An 18,028-nucleotide genomic window follows, 5' to 3' on the forward strand; every position below is an offset into this window, starting at 1 on the left:
CTTAGTCCTCAAACTGACATCATTGCTCCTCAGTCTTTTTGAGAGGTCCCTGACAGCAGATGTGCCCAATGCAGTTCTTCTAATTTTCTGACTGCTGATACCACAGGTGTTGATTTGATAAAAGCAGGGTGAAATCATTGATAGCAGCAGTCATTTTTCCATCTATCATAATGTTGACTATTGGTCCTCTGGTAAGAATCTTTGTCTTCTTGATGTTGAGATGTAATGCATACCAAAGGCTATAGTTGCTGATCTTCTTCTGCAGCAAGTATTTCATATTCTCCTCACTTCCAGCATGCAAAGTTGTGTCATCTGCATAACAGAGGTTGATGATCTTCCTCCAATTCTGATGCCACACTCTTCAGAATTGGGCTTCATGAAGTATTTGCTCAGTATACAGATTGACCAGGTATGGAGAAAGGATACAACCCTGACACACACCCTTCATGATCTTAAACCATGCAGTGCTCTCTTGCTCTATTCACACAGCAGTTTCTTAGTCTAGGTATAGATTTGTATGAGTACAATTAAGTGTTCTGGGATTATGGAGTCTCCCCTGGGTTCTCCAGAAAGCTTGCATGAAAGTCCCCGGCTCTGACCCTGTGGGTCAGGAGTCCCAGTTTACCTCTGTCTCATGCCTGTTTCTAGTTCTCTACTGGCGGCTGCTGCTCTTGTGTAGATCCTGGTCTGATTGGCACAGGAATCTCTGCCTCCAAAGTACAGGTGCTGCGCTTCCTACTTCCTCTTCCTTGCTGGTAGAGAGATTCTCCCCTTTTCAGCTAAATACACTAATTTTACTTGATCAGTTGAGAAAATTGACCCATAGTGATTATTTTATACACACTTGATGTTCCCTTCCAGTTGAAAGTCAATGTCAATGGCTAGGAAGGCATTTTGAACAATAAACCCTTGACACTACATCTACCTATTTGATGTTGTGGTGATTATGAATTAGCAAGTTGACACTAACTTACCACTAGCCATCATTTAGTTGTAGTACTTTATTTTGTCTTCTTGGGCTACTTGTGGAAATTTTCTGTTCAACTCTTTGACTTCCTGGTTTCTTCCCTTGGTTTTTGGTTTATTTTGTGTGTGTTCTAGTGCACTTTCAGAGTCTCCTCTGACATACATTTTGGACTTTTCTTTCTCTCCTGTCTTTTAATGACCTTTTGATTTCTCATATTCATCTTGTCTTTAATAATTACTATTCAATACCTTGAATGTATTATTCTTTTGTTTTGGGTTTTATGTTCTTTTATAGATTTTTTTAAAATTAATTTTAATGGAAGTTTACAGAGACTTCGGATTTACATTCATTCACTCATTGTTGTACTTGAATGTATTATTCTTTAGATGGTTTTTAAACTCAGTGGTATAGACTCAAGGTAATACACTCTTATTCTTGTGGTCTTGTTTCAATTTTCTTCAGCTTCAGTTTGAACTTGCACATGAGTAATTGATGGTTTGCTTTACACTCAGTACCTGGCCTAGTTTTGATTGCTGATATTGAACTTTTCCAACAATTCTTTTCAATGATATAGTCATTCTGATTCCTGTGTTGTCCATCAGGTGAGGTCCACATACATGGTTGCTGTTTATGTTTTTTAAGAAGGATATTTACAGTGGAAAAAGTTATTGATGGTGCAAAATTCAGTAATTTGACCTCTGGTCTCATTTCAACCACCAACTCTGTAATTTCCAACTACCAGTTCTTCTTTGTTTCCAACATTTCTATTCAAGTCACCAGTTATTCTTATTGGGTCTTGAATGCATGTTCATTTGATTTCCAACTATGAAAATTGGTAGAAATCCTCAACTTCATGGTACTGGCTCCCTTGATGCTGGCACAGAGACATATGGCCCAAAGGCTGGAGAAGGGGGTTATCATGCTGGTTTTCTTGATGCCATGGCATCAGGCCAAGGGCCTCAAGATTGGGAGCATTTCCATGGTGGCTCCTTTGGTGCTGGTGTACCAGGCCCGAGGCCTTTATCAGCTCACCAATATGATGTTGTTGTTAGGTATCATGGAATTCATTATGACTCTTAGTGACCCTGTGAACAACAATCTGAACCCTGTCCTGTCCTGGGCCATCTCAGTGATTTCTGACACACTTGATCCCGTTGCTGCAGTCACTATGTCAGTATACCCAGCTGAGGGTCTCCCTCTCCTTTGCCCTTCTTCCCCCTTTCCAACCTTTCCAAGCATAATGTCCCTCTCTAAGTAATAGTACTCAAGAGCAATGGTGTCTCTTTGGAGACGAAGGTGCGCCTGATAAAGGTCGTGGTCTTTGTAATCACTTGTTATGCATCAGAGAGATGGACAATGACTAGGGAGGATAGGAGAATTGGCGCCTTTGAGCTGTGGTGCTGGAGAAGAGTATTGAATGTTCCATGGATTGCCAAGAAAACAAACAGATCCATCCTAAAGAGGGTTAAACCAGGCTACTCCTTGGAGGCAAGGATTCTGGGGCTTCGTCTAACATACTTTGGACATGTTGCAAGGAGAGACAGCTATTTGGAGAGGGACATCGTGCTGGGTAGAGTAGAGGGACAGCGCAGGAGGGGAAGACCCTCCATGAGGTGGATTGATTCAGTGACTGGGGTAATCGGAATGGGTGTGTCAGAGGCAATGAGATTGGCACAGGATAGAGCTGGGTTTAGGGCTCTTGTACATAGGGTCGCTATGAGTTGCAAACGACTCGACGGCACATAACAACAACAACAACAATGATCAACATCCCCAGAGTACATGAGATGAAACTGTATCATGTTTGCCTACAAGGAGCACTCTGGCTGCACTTTCTCCAAGGCATAGCTGTTTGTTCTTTTGGCAGTCTGTGGGGTATTCCGCTCTCTTCTCCAACACCACGGCTCAAAAGATTTCAATTCTATTTCTGTCATCCTTATTCATTGTCCAGCTCTCAGATTCATAGCAAGTGACTGAAAAGACTGTGGTCTGAGTTGAGAGCACACTCTAGTCTTCAAACTGACATCACTGCTCCTCAGTGATTTGGATAGTTCTCTGACTGCAGACTTATCCCCAGTGCAATATGTCTTCTGATCTTCTGACTGCTGGTCCCAGGTGTATTGATTGTGAATCCAGATAAGATGAAGTCATTGACAGTTTCTTTTCTTTCTGTTGCCTGTCTGTCCAGTTGAAGGATTTTTGTGATAGGAGTAAAAACAGCGCCTTGTTTCACTGTATTGCTTTAGTGAATATTGTTGTTAGATGCTATAAAGTCAGCTGTGACTCACATGACCCCGTGAACAACAGACTGAAACCTTGCCCTGTCTTGCATCATCGTTGGGATCCCCACCGTGCTCATGCTCGTTGTTGCTGCCACTGACAGGATAATATACAAAATTATCAGACTGTAGAATATGTTTAATAAGTCGATCTGTTATAAATACCATTACAGGTAGTATAGAACTCTGGTGGTCTAGTGGTAAAGTGCTGCAATATCAAAGGTACATAGTTTGAATCCACCAGCTGCTCCATGGGAGAAAGATGGACATTCGCCTCTCATGTGAACTGCCTCTGAAAATGCACGAGGGGATAAGCTGTGGGTCAGTTCTGACTCATTGGCATACAGCATAATATATTTTGAAAAGAATTTGTGCTTTGTGGATGACTCCTTAGTGGGAGGAAGAAGACAGATGGAATTAAGGATGACAAAATAGAACATAAATAAGCTCTAGTTATTTGTCCACAATAAACTTATAATTCTAGTGAGGGATTCACATCCAACACCCAAAGTAACAGTAGTCAGAAATTTAGAAGTCATGCTTCATTGGGAAAATCTGCTATGAAGAAGCTCTCTAAAGTGCTAAAGACTGAGGTATCCTGATCCAAGCTGTGGTGTTTTCAGTTGTGTCAGAGTTGGGCAGTGAATAAAGAAAACCAAAGAAGAATTGATACCTTGGAATCGTGGTGTTGGAGAAGAATATTGAATATACCATAGACTGCCAGAGGAACAAGCAGTCTGTATTGGAGGAGTTGCAACCAGAGTGCTTGTTAGAGGCAGAGATAGAGAAACTTAGTCTCATACACTTTGGGCATATTGTCAGAAGGGCCTAGTCCTTGGAAAAAACCCACATGCTAGAAATTTTAAAGGGTCAGTAAAAGATCTTCATTTAACAAAGTAGATTGACATAGTGACAACGATTGGTTTCACCATGACAGAGATCATAAAGATGGTGCAGGATAGGGCAAGGTTCAGTTCTCTTGCTAATCAGTTCTCAATGAGTTGTAGTTGACTCAGAAATACCTAACGACAACAGTAATTATTAATTTTGTAGATTGTTAACAACTTTAGTCTGCTTGGCTCCATGGTCACCACTCTTGGCACCAGTAGCCAGGTAATAAAAAAAACGTATTGCGATGGGAAAGTCTGCTGTTAGGGACCTCTCCAAAGTACTGAAGGGCAGTAGTGTCACTCTGGAGACTAAGGTGCATCTGATACAGGCATGGTCTTTGCAATCTCTTGTTATGCATCAGAGAGTTGGACAATGACTAGGAAAGACAGAAGGAGAATTGATGCCTTTGAGCTGTGGTGCTGGAAAAGAGTTTTGAATGTACCATGGTCTGCCAAGAAAACTAACAGATGTATCCTAGTGTGGGTTAAACCAGGCTGTTCCTTAGAGGCAAGGATTCTGGGGCTTCGTCTGACATACTTTGGACATGTTGTAAGGAGGGACAGGCCCTTGGAGAGGGACATCATGCTTGAGAGGGTGGAGGGACGGCGCAAGAGGGGAAGACCCTCTATGAGATGGATTGATTCCATGACTGGGGTAATCGGGATGAGTGTGTCAGAGGTAGTGCAATTGGCACAGAATAGAGCAGGGTTTAGGGCTGTTGTACATAGGCTCGCTATGAATCACAAATGACTCAACGGCACATAACAACAACAGATCAGGAAATATTCGTGGTTCTTTTACTCAAACTGAAGTGGGTGATTTGTGACTACTTAAGTTTGTTAAAACATGCCTAAGAAAAGAAATAGAATGTAATCTCAAAGTTGCAAAAAACTCCAACAGGTGTCTAATCGAAACACCTCTCTCCTGCATGCATCACTTCTGACTACCTGGTGCATTGTTATTCATAGGTACCTTTCCTTTGGTTATGACTCATCACAAGCCTGTGTTCAGTAGAATGGAACACTGCTTAGTTGCCTCTGTACCATTGCCGCGTATGCTTGGGCCCATTATTGTATTCTAAGGTAGAGAGGCATTTCGCTTTGTTCTTGTCAGGCTCTGTCCTGACTCTTCCCCTGTATGACGACCACAGCACCATGCATAGCTCTTTGAAGTGTGAGAAGATTATGCAGTGAGACAAAATGATTCTGGGGCTTAGGTAGGTATTTTTCACAGCTTAATGGAGTATTATTGAGAAATTTTGTCTCTTCTGAGAGTTACTTTTCTGGGGCTCTGCCATGCTCCTGGACACAGCCAATAGAATTGAGTGAGTGGACAAGAATATACTTTCATCAATAGTGGGAAAAGGGTCAAATTTTGATACTCATTGACTGGCAAGTTTGCGTCTAGAATTTTAGAGCTAGGAAAGATTTTGAAAATGATCCAGACGGCCTTTGGAAATGATTCACAAATAAAGAGACAGGACCAGAGAAAGTAAAATACAAAGACTTAGCAACTTAAATGTATGAAGACAGATTAAGAATTTATTTTTTCCATTGTTGCTGGTTCTCCGGTATAGTGATTATGAATAAAGCTCTGGAGACAGGCCACACTGATTTTAGTCTTAGATCTCCTACTTATTAACAGCATGAGCTTCAGTCAGCTACATATATTTCTCTTCCTCAGATTTCTTCTTTGGAAAATAGGAATGATAAAAGGGGATTTTGTGCAGGTTAAATAAGGTGATAGGTATAAATCACATAGTCCCTGGTACCTGGAAAACACTAAAGAAGAATTTGCTCTCAATCTTCCAACGAGCCTAACAAATGCCAGTGGTTAACCAAGTCAGAGAACAAATGTTTTGATGAGACTAGTGGATGAAATATTTTCCTCTCACTTAAAATACAGCTTGGTTGGTTGGTTGATTTGCTTTTTAAACTTCTGATTGCGAAATGATCTTCAGAAGGGATTTGTGAATCACCAAGTGTGACTTTTGCATGGAAGAAGGAAAGATTTAAAAAATATTCACCATTATTTCTAATTTCCCTTTCACATTCAGCAGATGTTTACAGAGCTGTCATCTATATTCCAGGCTGTGCCCTCAGCCTCACAATGTATACGAGTTAGGTGGAATGAGTGAAAATGAAATAGTACTGCCACAACATGGGAAGGCCGTGGTAGAACAGAGAGCTCGTTTACTGCACATGGCCATTACGGTTGTTGGTATGTGCCATCAAATCGAGTATGAGTCATTGCAACCCTGTGAACAAAAGATCTGAGTCCTGTTCTATCCTGTGCTGTCTTCACACTTCTGACACTCTACACCCCATTGTGGCAGTCAGTCCACATCAACCCACCTTCGCTGGTCTTCAAGGGTCTTCCTCTCCTTCATCAGCCCTCTATTCTTCCCAGCATCATGTCCTTCTCCCAGGAATAGCCCCTCCTAACAATATGTCCAAAGTATATGAGGTGAAGCCTCATCATTCTTGCCTTCAAAGAGCATTCCGTCTGCACCCTCTCCAGGACATATTTGTTTGTTCCCTTGGCCATTCATGGGATGTTCAGTGCTCTTCTCCAACATTACAGCTCACAAGCATCAATTCTTCTGTCATCCTTATTCATTGTCCATTGAATTGAGTCATTTGCAATGAGTAAAACCAACAACATAGTTTATAATTAAAACATGGGATGTACGTAACTTGAATGTTCGAAACTGCATGTGGAAGGAATCTTTAATCTGATTTAAAGGATCAAGAATTGTTTTCTGGGAGAAGTAATAACTATGCCAAAACCCTGTATGATGAGTGATATTCTGGCCCAGTTTATGTGGTCTGGAGAAGAGCACTCAAGAAATAGGGAACAGTGTGTATGTACATGAGAGATGCTCAGTCTTGGGAGAAACACTGGGAATGTGACCCATTTGTTGCAGAAGGTCAAGGGTTACAGCCTTTAATATGAACTGAAGCTTAACCTCAAGGAAACAAAGATTCCCACCACTGAACAGATTGGGAGCATCATGATAGACAGTGAAGAGATTGAGATTGTTAACAGCTTCCATTTTCTTGGCTTCCTAATCAACATTCTTGGTACCAGCAGCCAGGAAATCAAGATTAATTGCATTGGGAAAGTCTGCTGTCAGGGACCTCTCCAGAGTACTGAAGAGCGATGATGTCATTCTAGAGACCAAGGTGTGGCTGATCCAGGCCATGGTCTTTGCAATTACTTGCTATGCATCCTAAAACTGGGCAATGACCAGGGATGATAGAAGGAGAATTGATGCCTTTGAGTTGTTGAGAAGAGTACTAAATATACTTCGGACTGCAAGGAGAACAAACAAGTTCGTCCAAGAGAGAATGAAACTAGGATGCTCCTTGGAGGCTTCGTATCATACTTTGGGCATTTTGCAAGGAAGGACCAGTTGTTGGAGAGGGACATCATGCTTAGAAGGGTGGAAATACAGTGCAAAAGATAAAGACCTTCCATGTGATAGATTGACTCCATGACTAGGGAAATGGGGGTAGAGGTGTCAGACACAATGAGGTTCGCTCAAGATAGAGCAGGGTTCAGAGCTGTTGTACATAGAGTTGCTGTGAGTTGCAAGCAACTCGATGGCATATAACAACAAGAATCCATAGGAAGTTGTGCTGCTAACCCAAAAGCTATGTCTCTCTGGCAATGTGAAATGCACTAGCTTCTCTGTGGGGGAAAGATGGTCTGTCTCCTCCTGTGTGATTTACAGCCTCTGAAACTCAAAGGACAGTCAGCAATAAGTCTGCTCCAACTTGAAGACAATGAGTTTGAAGGACTTTTAGTTTTGTTTTTAACAAGTTGCTGCACACTTTTAATTGACGACCGTGCTTAGAAACACATTTTTTTTTTCGCTATAGCTGCCATTTGTGGCAACATGTTAATTTAATTTTTTTTTTATTTCTATGTACTGGGCATTGTTTTTTATGATAGAGATGTATCTTGTTCAGCTGACACTATATTTTCATAAAAGATCTAGGGGAGAACTGAGAGTGCCTTAAAGAGAACTACTTAAAGTAGGATGCTCAAAGTAGCCTTTAAGAAGACATGACTGTCCATGTCTGATAATAATAATGAGAAGGAGTCAGCCATGCAGAGATTGGGGGTGGGGGTGGGAGGGAGTTCCGGTGACAGGGAGCAACACAGGAAAAACCCTCGAAGGCAGGAACAGAGCAACGGTGTGTGTGTATGTGGGAGAAATGAAATGAGGGCAAGTCCACTAATGAGTGCTGGTCACAACAGAAGTTGTACAGATAATTTTAAGAGCATCTGGGTTAGGTTACTGATAAAGAGAAATACTGGGCATTTCTAGTGAAAGCGGCTGCTGCTGCTTATTTTTATAACGTTTGTGAATGGCACAAATACTTTGTGCTCAGCTACTCATTCAAAGGTTGAAAGGTTTGTCTACTGAGAGATGCCAAAGAATGAAGCCCTGGCACTCTACTTCCCCATGGGTTTCAGCCCAGAAAACTGTAGGAAAGAGTTCTCTGTTGCACACTGGTCACCACACGTTGGGATCGATTCAGCAATCTGGGTTTTTAGTGTACAAAAATATAATTCCAGTCCAACAAATTTGTTGTGTGTACAAGTCACTGATCTTAATTAATTACACTTATCACGCTGTGCAATCATCACCTTTACCATTTCTAAAGTTTTCCATCACCCTTAACAGAATCCCTGTGCTCCTCTCCCAGTTTCAAAACATGCCTACACAATATGATTGCTTCTTTTTCAAAACAAGACAACTTGTGAGAAAAACCTCACTTGAAAAATGCCCTTTTTCTGAAGTGGCACTCAGTTCTGTGCGTTTTAATAAATCAGATGAGGTGAAAACCATATTTGCCACCATCGTTTTACTGGAAACACACATAAGGCAAATGTGTTGTTATATGCCTTCTTCCAAGTTCTGAACACGTTTTAAGCAACATAACAAATTAGGAGGGCTGCCTGGCTCGTTATGTTGATTAAGGTGTCCCAGTGCTTCTCCTGGGTTCTAGACGTACACCTCTAATTACTTCCTTGAGCATTCTTTTCTCATTTCATTCCTTTCAGAAGTGTGTGTGCGTTTCAAGAGTACTTTAAATTCTTTCTCTCCACTTTGATCCAGATGAATTGTCCTTGCATTTCTCTTCCCTGAGTGTCCCCTGGGTACTGGACCACATGGACCATGCAGGAGGCTCACACTCTTGCTCTTTGCCTCTAGTTAACAGCTTTGGGGAGGATGAAGAGCTGTCCACATCTTCTGACAGTGACGAGGAGGTGATAAAGCAATTCGAGATATCTGTGTCCCGCTCTCAGAGTTTCCGTTCTGGAGGCACAGCTGAGAAAGGAAGACAGACGGGTTCGGAACAGAAAGCAAAATTCAGCTGCTTGCCCTCTAACCAAGAAGAGGACTACAACGAAGCGTCTGCCTGTGAAGGTATTCTTTATATTACCCTTCATTTCTTAGACCACGCCACTGCCCTTGTTGAGAATGCTTTTGAATCACAAACCACTATACCGTTTGCAAATAGTACTGAATATCTGTCTCCTGGACTGCCAGAAGAACAAAGTGTGTCTTGGAGGAAATGCAACCAGGGTGCTCCTTAGAGGTAAGAATGGTGGCACTTCACATCACATACTTTGTGTGGTGTGAGCAGGGGCCTGTCCTTGAGAAAAGGTGGCGGGTCAGAGAACTAGAGGGAAACCCTCAACAAGGATTGACACAGTAACTGTAACAATAGGCTTGAACATCACAGGGCTTATGATGGTAACAGTGGACAGGGCACGGCTTAGCTGTGTGCTCACAGTGTCACTGTGAGAGGGGGACAACCCCATGGCTCATAACAACGGCCACTGCTACGCATGCATTGGTGAGCTGGAAGACGGCAAGGACAGGACACACAGGGCTGCACTAAAGCTCAGTGGAGCTGTAATTCAGAGAGTCAGGCGAGGGATGAGTTAGAAATGGGTAAGATTAAGCAGTGACCCTTCATGAAAAGGACTCCTTCCTTTCCTGGAGTCTTAACAAGTTGGGCTGTTAGGCTGGTTCCTGCTCTTGATAATCTTGGGTCAGAGTACAACTGAGCTACACAGGGTTTTTAATGACTGATGATGATGATGATGATGATAATTTTTACTCATCAGACAGATTTATTCTGGGGCTTCTCTGGGTGGACCTCTGACCTGTTTGCACCATCCAGGCTACACCTTGTAGACCTACCACAACCTTTTAATTTTGAACGGTAACGTCCAGAACAGTATACTTCAACCTCCTTTTGAGAAGTATAAATATTTCACCTATGCTCCGCTGACCTGGAGACTCTATATCTGTTTATTTCCCATATATACTCAAAGGTGGGCAAATAAGAGTTTGTTTTCTCTGCATCTGTATTGCCTCTGGTAAGGATAAAGGTGGCACAGGATAGGACAGAGCTCAAATGGATTGTTCATAGGATCACTATGAGTTGTACTTGACCTGTCGGCACTGAACAGCAGTATTACCTCTGAAAGGGTATTAGTTTGTGGTGATTTTTTGAAAGCTTTTAATGAAATAGTTTGCCATACAATGATCCTCTTGTGTTCAAATGACTGTGTGTCTCTGTTAAGATTCTGAAGTAGTACAACTTAGTGTTCTGCAATTCCCATTCTTCACAGTGTTAGCCATAATTTCTTATGACCCATCCATAATTTGCTGTGATCCTTTGAATAATCAGTAAAATGTAGATGAATATCTTTCTCGTATTTTCTGCTTAGAGCCAAGATCCCCTAATTTGATTATTAAAACAATAGTCATCTTCCAAATGAAATATTTTTTTTTTTTAATACTGGGTAATCCTACCCAGATGGCACTTTTACGGCTGCGTCTTTCTACTCAGTCTTGTGATTTCTGATACACCTCACCTGCTTGAAAATTACTGGACAAGACCAAGTTCTATACCATCCTGTAGTCAGTTTGTCCTCAGATTACTTACAAAGTTGTTTATCTCTCACAAAAAATGAGTGGTCGCTACTTGGAGACAGGATAGGCACAGTTAGTGACATACTTGGAGACAAGATAGACACAGACTGGGTAAGTCTTTTAATAGTCCTCCTTCCCATCCCCCGCACAGTCTGAGAGAGGATAGAAAAAAAACAGTACATGATTTCTTAGTCCTTTCTTGAACAGAGGTCAGGGATCTCTGTGACTCCTTCATGTCCAGAGCCCTAAGTAGACACAAGTCATTGGGACAGAAGTGTTTCATAATTTTTATTTAGTGATTTAGTGAGAAACTAGAAATAATCTTGATTAGTTCACCTTAGGGACCTGAGTTTTCTAATCTTTCTTTCTTTTTTTTTTTTTTTGTAAACAAGCTAGGGGACAAGTGGTCACAAAAACCAATGGGATAGCAGTGTAGCTCTGTAGCCCTAGAATGAGAATATGATATAAAAAAAAATTGAGATATGATAAAAGAAAAACAAGCTTCTGATTCTACAGTGAAGACAAAGCAGTCAGAAAAAGACTAATGAAAATAAGAGAACCATCTTTTTTCAGTAGAGACATGCTAATTTGCTATTTACCATGCTGATTTACTTATTGGCCCAGGCCATGATAATGTACTTTATTACTGCAGTTTTAGCCCAAGGTAAGACAATGAATAAATAGCTACATAACCAAACCACAAAATATCAGCACATACAAATCCTCTACTGTTTCCTAACACACCACCACCCCCCTTTCCCATGTTCTCCTCTGGTATAACATCACAGAATTTCTTCTCTCCATTGACAGGGCAAATGTTAGCTAATGAAAGTTAATAGCAGTTGATTCCCTAGGAGTAGCTAGTTTAATTCAAAAGCTAATGGCCCTATTTCCCAGAAGCCCTGAGGTTTGGTTTCTGATTTACACAAATGGCCAGTGTTCTGAAAGTCCTGACAGCCATGCTAACCCTCCCTCTTCTGAGAATTAACAGCAGGTTAGCTCTTGTCATAACTGGTAAGAACTGAATTTTTGGACAGATGCCAAATGAAAGGCAGATTTTTCTCAATCAAAGAAAGAGGACAAAAAGCCCACTGCATTGAATTAATTACCTGTAGATTTCAGAGAAAATCAGCAGGATTTTCCTAAGAAGAGCTTTATGCCAAATTTTAGATTATCAAGTGCCACAGAAGTATTAATGATCCCCTCCCCCCCTCCAGTATGCCATTTCCTTTTGTTCATTTTGATCGGTAGATTTTGGCAATAAAGAATAATGAAGAGATTAAGTTTGTACCCTAGAGAAGATTTTTAAAGCCAATTTGCTAACTGCCTATTTAGCTATTTTTACCCTAGCTTAAAACATGGTTTCCTAATAGAAAAAAATAATTGTAGGCATTTTTATTTGTTTGAAAGGCACTCATAAATGTTTCAAATCCAAATAAAATTTGAACATTGGAAGAACCACTGGTAAATTGTGTTCTATTTCTTAAGTGAGATCCATTCGAGATTTAGGTGTCATTAGAACCAAGATAATGCTGTTTTCATAAAGCAGTCAAGATCTTTCATGCCTTCTGTATCTGATTTGTTGTTGTTGTTAGGTGTGGGCAAGTTGACACTGACTCTTAAGAATCCTCTGTATACAACAGATTGAAACATTGTCTAATCTGCACTACCATGTGAAGAAAAGTATCTAATTCAGCATTATTGATGGATTAATGAAAGTAATTTCTGATAATGTCGAAGACAGGTTTGAGGGGTCTGGGCCAGAGATTGTTTTTGTGAGGACTTTATGGATGGATGATTTGTGGGATGCAGAATTACCCATTTAGTAGATTTTCTTTTTTTCTTACTTGTATTCTACAAATACAAATTGCATTGGGAAAATCTGCTGTCAGGGACCTCTCCAGAGTGCTGAAAAGCAATGATGTCAGTCTAGAATCTAAGGTGCACCTAATCCAGGCCATTGTCTTCGTAATTACTTGATATGCTCCAGAGAGCTGGACAATGACTAAGGATGACAGAAGAATGAATGCCTTCGAATTGTGGTGCTGGAGAAGAGTCTTAAACATACTGTGGATGGCCAAGAAAACATATAGGTCTGTCTTGGAGAGGCTGAAACCAAGTTTTTCCTTGGAGGCTAGGATTTTGAAGCTCTGTCTCAAATATTTAAGGCACGTGGCCAGGAAAGACTAATCTTTGGAGAAGGACATCATACTCAGAAGGGTGGAGGGACAGCACAAGAGAGGAAGACCCCAGATGAGGTGGATTGATACAGTAACTGGGGCAATGAGGGTTGGTGTGTCAGAATAAATAAGATGGGATCAGGACAGGGTAGGGTTCAGAGTTGCTGCTGCACACAGGGTTGTTATATGTTGCTGGTGACTTCATGGCACAAAACTAAAATAGCTTACTTTCTCTTTTTAATTTGAACAATAGTTTTAATTTTACTGGTGGAATAATGCTTATGATATTTCATAAAAGTTAGACATCAGCTTTCTAGTCACCTCGACCCCATACAACGCAGATATGCCCACTTTCCCAGAATCCAGCAGGTCAAGGCCTGAGTGCTTAAAAAGTTTTGGACCCTAGGGCCTGTGGCCTACAACCCAAGAAGACAACTCTAGATACCAGATCTCGAGGACACATCACCATCTCCTGGAAAACTATTCCCTTGTGACAACAGCGTGCTGCAGTTGGAAGACTAGAGGCACTATCCACAAGAAGTCAGTCCTGGAGCAGAAGTTCAAGGCAAAGGACTTTTCCTCAGAACCATCTGAAATAGGTAGCCTTCCCTAATACTAGTACCTGATATTTGGACCTAGGGACTCCTAAACTCAAGAGATACTGGCCACAACATTAGGAAACTGGCAGCAGTGTGAGGCATTCTGAATCACAGAAGCCCAGAAGGCTTGAGATATAAGCCATAATATCAAGGGCTGGACAGGGAAGAGAAGTGTCATGTAGGCAGGAGTAGAAAAGGTTGCTGGTGGAGCAAGGAAAGGGGTAGGTCAAGACACGTGTCAAGGGTGGGGACAACACTGAATGTATTGGTTGTTTCTATAATTGCTCCTTTCTGTAAAATACTTGTCTGTCAGATACTGTTCTAAATCTGAGCATTCAGATTTCAAAAGACTAGGAAGAAGGATTGGCCATCCACTTCCAAAACAGCAGGCCTTCAAAAACTCTGTGTATGTACAGTAAAGCACTCTTAGACTAGCATATGTGGCAACTGAGGCTGAGCTCTCAAATATGGAAACAAAAAGCTAGAGGGAACAGTTGTAAGCAGACACTAGGGATTGGAATGTAGAATGTGAGAAGCATGAATGTAGGAAAATTGGACATTATTAACAAAGAAATGGAACACATAAATATTGATATACTAGGTATTAGTGAAATAAGAGGGACTGGCATGGGACATTTTGAGTTGGATGATCATATGATCTATGCCAGAAATGAAAAGGTGAGGAAAAATGAGGTTTCTTTCATAGTTAAAAAAGTAATTTCTCGATACATCATGAAATACAATGTTGTGAGTGCCAGGATAATATCCATACAAATACAACAAAGTCCAATGAGTACCACGATCATTCAAATATACGCATCAATAACTAGAGCCAAAAGTAGAGGTTATAGAAAATTTCTACCAACTTTTGCAGTCAGAAATCAATCAAACATGCAACCAAGGTGCATTAATAATAATGGGTAACTGGAATGCAAAAGTTGGGAACACAGAAGAAGTATTAGTAATTGGAAAACATGGACTTAGTGACAGAAATGAACCTGGAGGTAGAAGGATAGAATTCAGTACAAACAAAAACTTTTTGTAAGAAACATAAAGGCAGGCTGTATACATGGATTTCACCTGATGGTATGCATAGGAATCAGATTGATTACATCTGTGGAAAGAATCATTGGAGAAGCTCAATATCAGCTGTGAAAACTAGGCCAGGTGCTGATTTTGGAACGGACCACCAACTCCTCGTAACATACAGCTAAATTATTTTCAGAATGTGCCTCATTTTCCTTGGGATTGTGTATTGATCAGAGTTCAGCTTGAAAAAAAGCAAAACCACTGGGGACTACAGGTTTAGAAATTTATCACAAGAATTGTCTAGTGTGACTACGGGGACTGGGAAAACAGGTCCAAAATCCACAGATCAGGCCATCAGGAAGAGCCAACTGGAATTCTCCTTCAGTCCATAGGTCAAATTTCTCAAATTTTTTCTTCTCCAGGTAAGCCTCAGTGCTGCCTGTAAAACCCTTCAGCAGATGGAATCAAGTTTACCCAGACCATCCAGAATAATCTTACTTAAGTCAACTGACTATGAGCTTTAGTCACGTCCACAAAAATACCTTCACAGCAACACCTAGATTTGTGTTTGATTGCACAACTGGGCCTGGAGTTTACCTAAATCTAGCCACTTCTACACAGAAAACGGAGAGTAAACACAGGCATTTTCATATGGGTGGTAGGAAGAAGGGTTTTTACAAGTGTTGAAGGGGAAAAAAAAAGGTGAATGACAGGGCCTTTTACTCCATTAGAGTAGAATTTGAACTAAATAAACACATCCAAGAATTCTTCTACCAAAATAAACAAAGTTGATGTAACATAATTATGCCTTGAGATTTCTAAGAAGTCAGGATATATCTCTGTCAACAGACGAAGTTCCTCTTTTGTGCGAGTTTAAGGTGACACAGTCTTTAATTTAATGGCATGTGAAAACTACTTTATGTAACAGTGAATCACCTTGCCTTGCCTTCTTGATGCAACTTGACTTGTATCCCAGATTTGCTCTTCTGATTCTCTCCTTACTTGTCTGTCAAGGAAAATGGTTTGTTACATTAATATAGCTCTTATGTTTTTCAGTTATGAATAGCTTTTCAAGGCTTAATGTAGCTTTTGAAAATTCCCTTATTACTGATCTAGGTATTATCACGGTAGGAGTTAACGTCATGAGACAATTTTATGGGGGTAATTTCTTGGCAAAGTTAGGTTTTGTGCTGAAAGCCTGCTGGGTGATACACACATTGATGGATGACCTACTGTTTAATAGGACATTTCAGTGTTCATGTATGTGAGGAATGGGTGTGCTAATTAGAGCCTTAGAAGAAAATTCTGCTTTATATTGTGGATTTTTGCATATAGAATTTTCCTTGTTATGTCACTTTCTGTGGCTTTTTTTAGTATGTTTGCCAAATAAATGGAATAAAGCATGAATATAAAATTTTTGTGGTGCCTTATAAAAGAGTTTCTGCAGGGCCTGAGCTGAATTCTTAGGAATAATGAGGCAGAAAGGGAAATTTTTCAGTTGCCTGCCATATATCTGCAGAGTCCTAACTCAGGAGTCTGATGTTGTGCCCTGAAGATCAAGTATACCTTCAAATGGGTTACAGCGTATTTTGTAATTTGAATGTTTGCTCTAAATGTGATATGTACTCCTTGGCAAATCACTGTTGCCGCCATCCCCTGTTGCTGATACCTTCAAATATTTGTTACCTCCCTAGCCTTCAAAGTTATTTGAGAGCTTAGTAAGACTCTATTCAGTGCTTTGTGCTGCCAGATGCCTTCAAGGAGTCTATGTTCAAGTTGAGACTATAAGGCTAACTTGTTACTACTATGTTGTTGTTGTTATGTGTGTCCAGCTGCTAGTGACTCTTATGTACAACAGACCTGAACCCTACTCAATCTTGAGCCAACCTTATTGTCTTTGACACACCTATACCGCAGTCATTGAGTCAGCGCATCTTGTCAAGGGTCTTCTTCTCTTGTGCTATTCTTCCACCCTTACAAGCATGATAACCTTCCCAAGGACTGATCCCTCATTGCAGCATGCCCAAAGCATGTCAGATGAAGCATCACAGTGTGTTTATAAAGAGCTGAATTTATGATATTTACTTTGGCATACCACTCACTTACCCTGTGTACATCACGAACTTTCTTTCCTCCTGAGGTGAGCACTGCAGGAGATGACAGGGAAGCCAAAGAGATATGGCATCTTTCGCTTCTCTTTGGGGATAAAAGGCAAGTCAGAGTGGGGGTGACTGCTTAAGAAAACCCCGTTATCTTTTCTTTGTCATCTGAGAGTAATGTAGGCAATGAAAGAGAAGACGAAGGAGGAGAGAGAATGCTGGAAGAAAGAAAGTACAGTGAGTGACACTCAGATCAGAGAAAAATTTGTAGAGGAATTAGAATTCTGAAGTTGGTGGGGCTTAAAGACTTGGGGGTGGAGGGGAGAAATGTATTATACTTAAGGTAAAAACTTACCTAGCAAATTAGTTTTCCATTTGGAAGTTCATACACAAATTGTTCTTTAAATTGACTGTGATCCCCACCATATCAGTCCTGTCCCTATTGTTTCTCCATTTCCACACGCTCCCTTTGTCCACCTGAGGTTCTTCATTCCCCTTTATCAGGTGTTCTTTTGGTCTCTTGCTATTCTAAGGCACACACTTACGGTGCTATTTTATATACCAGTCTTTATTATAGGCAACACCATGATGAATCGAGAGGAGATTGAAACTGTCAACATCTCCATCTTGCTTGGCTCCACAATTAACACCCTTTGTATACCCACAGTCAGGAAATTAAATAAGGAGATGCACTGCATTGGGACAATCTGCAGTTAGAGACTGCTCCAAATTACTGAGGAGTAGTTGTTGTTATGTGCCGTCGAATTGTTTGCGACTCATAGCAACCCTATGTACAACAGCCCTAAACTCTGCTCTGTCCTGTGCCAGTCACACTGTCTCTGACACACCCATCCCGATTATCCCAGTCACTGAACCATTCCACCTCATAGAGGGCCTTCCTCTCCTGCACTGTCCCTCCAACCTACCAAGCATGATGTCCCTCTCCAAGGACCGGTGTCTCCTTACAACATGTCCAAAGTATGTTAGACGGAGCCTCAGAATCCTTGCCTCCAAGGAGCC

The 18,028-nt window shown here is 41.0% G+C and overlaps 1 protein-coding gene across 1 annotated transcript in view; it reads left to right on the forward strand.

The window, feature by feature from the left end:
- The window catches only part of SYT16 (synaptotagmin XVI), a 182,548-nt gene that overhangs the window by 121,675 nt on the left and 42,845 nt on the right, over positions 1–18,028 (forward strand). The window contains exon 2 of the mRNA XM_006891787.1: positions 9,365–9,580. Within this exon, the coding sequence (XP_006891849.1) occupies positions 9,365–9,580 (216 nt within the window). The remainder of the gene's footprint in view (positions 1–9,364; positions 9,581–18,028) is intronic.

The sequence above is a fragment of the Elephantulus edwardii genome, unplaced genomic scaffold, assembly GCF_000299155.1.
Source record: "Elephantulus edwardii isolate Elephantulus edwardi_28Jun2011 unplaced genomic scaffold, EleEdw1.0 scaffold00104, whole genome shotgun sequence".
NCBI lineage: Eukaryota > Metazoa > Chordata > Mammalia > Macroscelidea > Macroscelididae > Elephantulus > Elephantulus edwardii.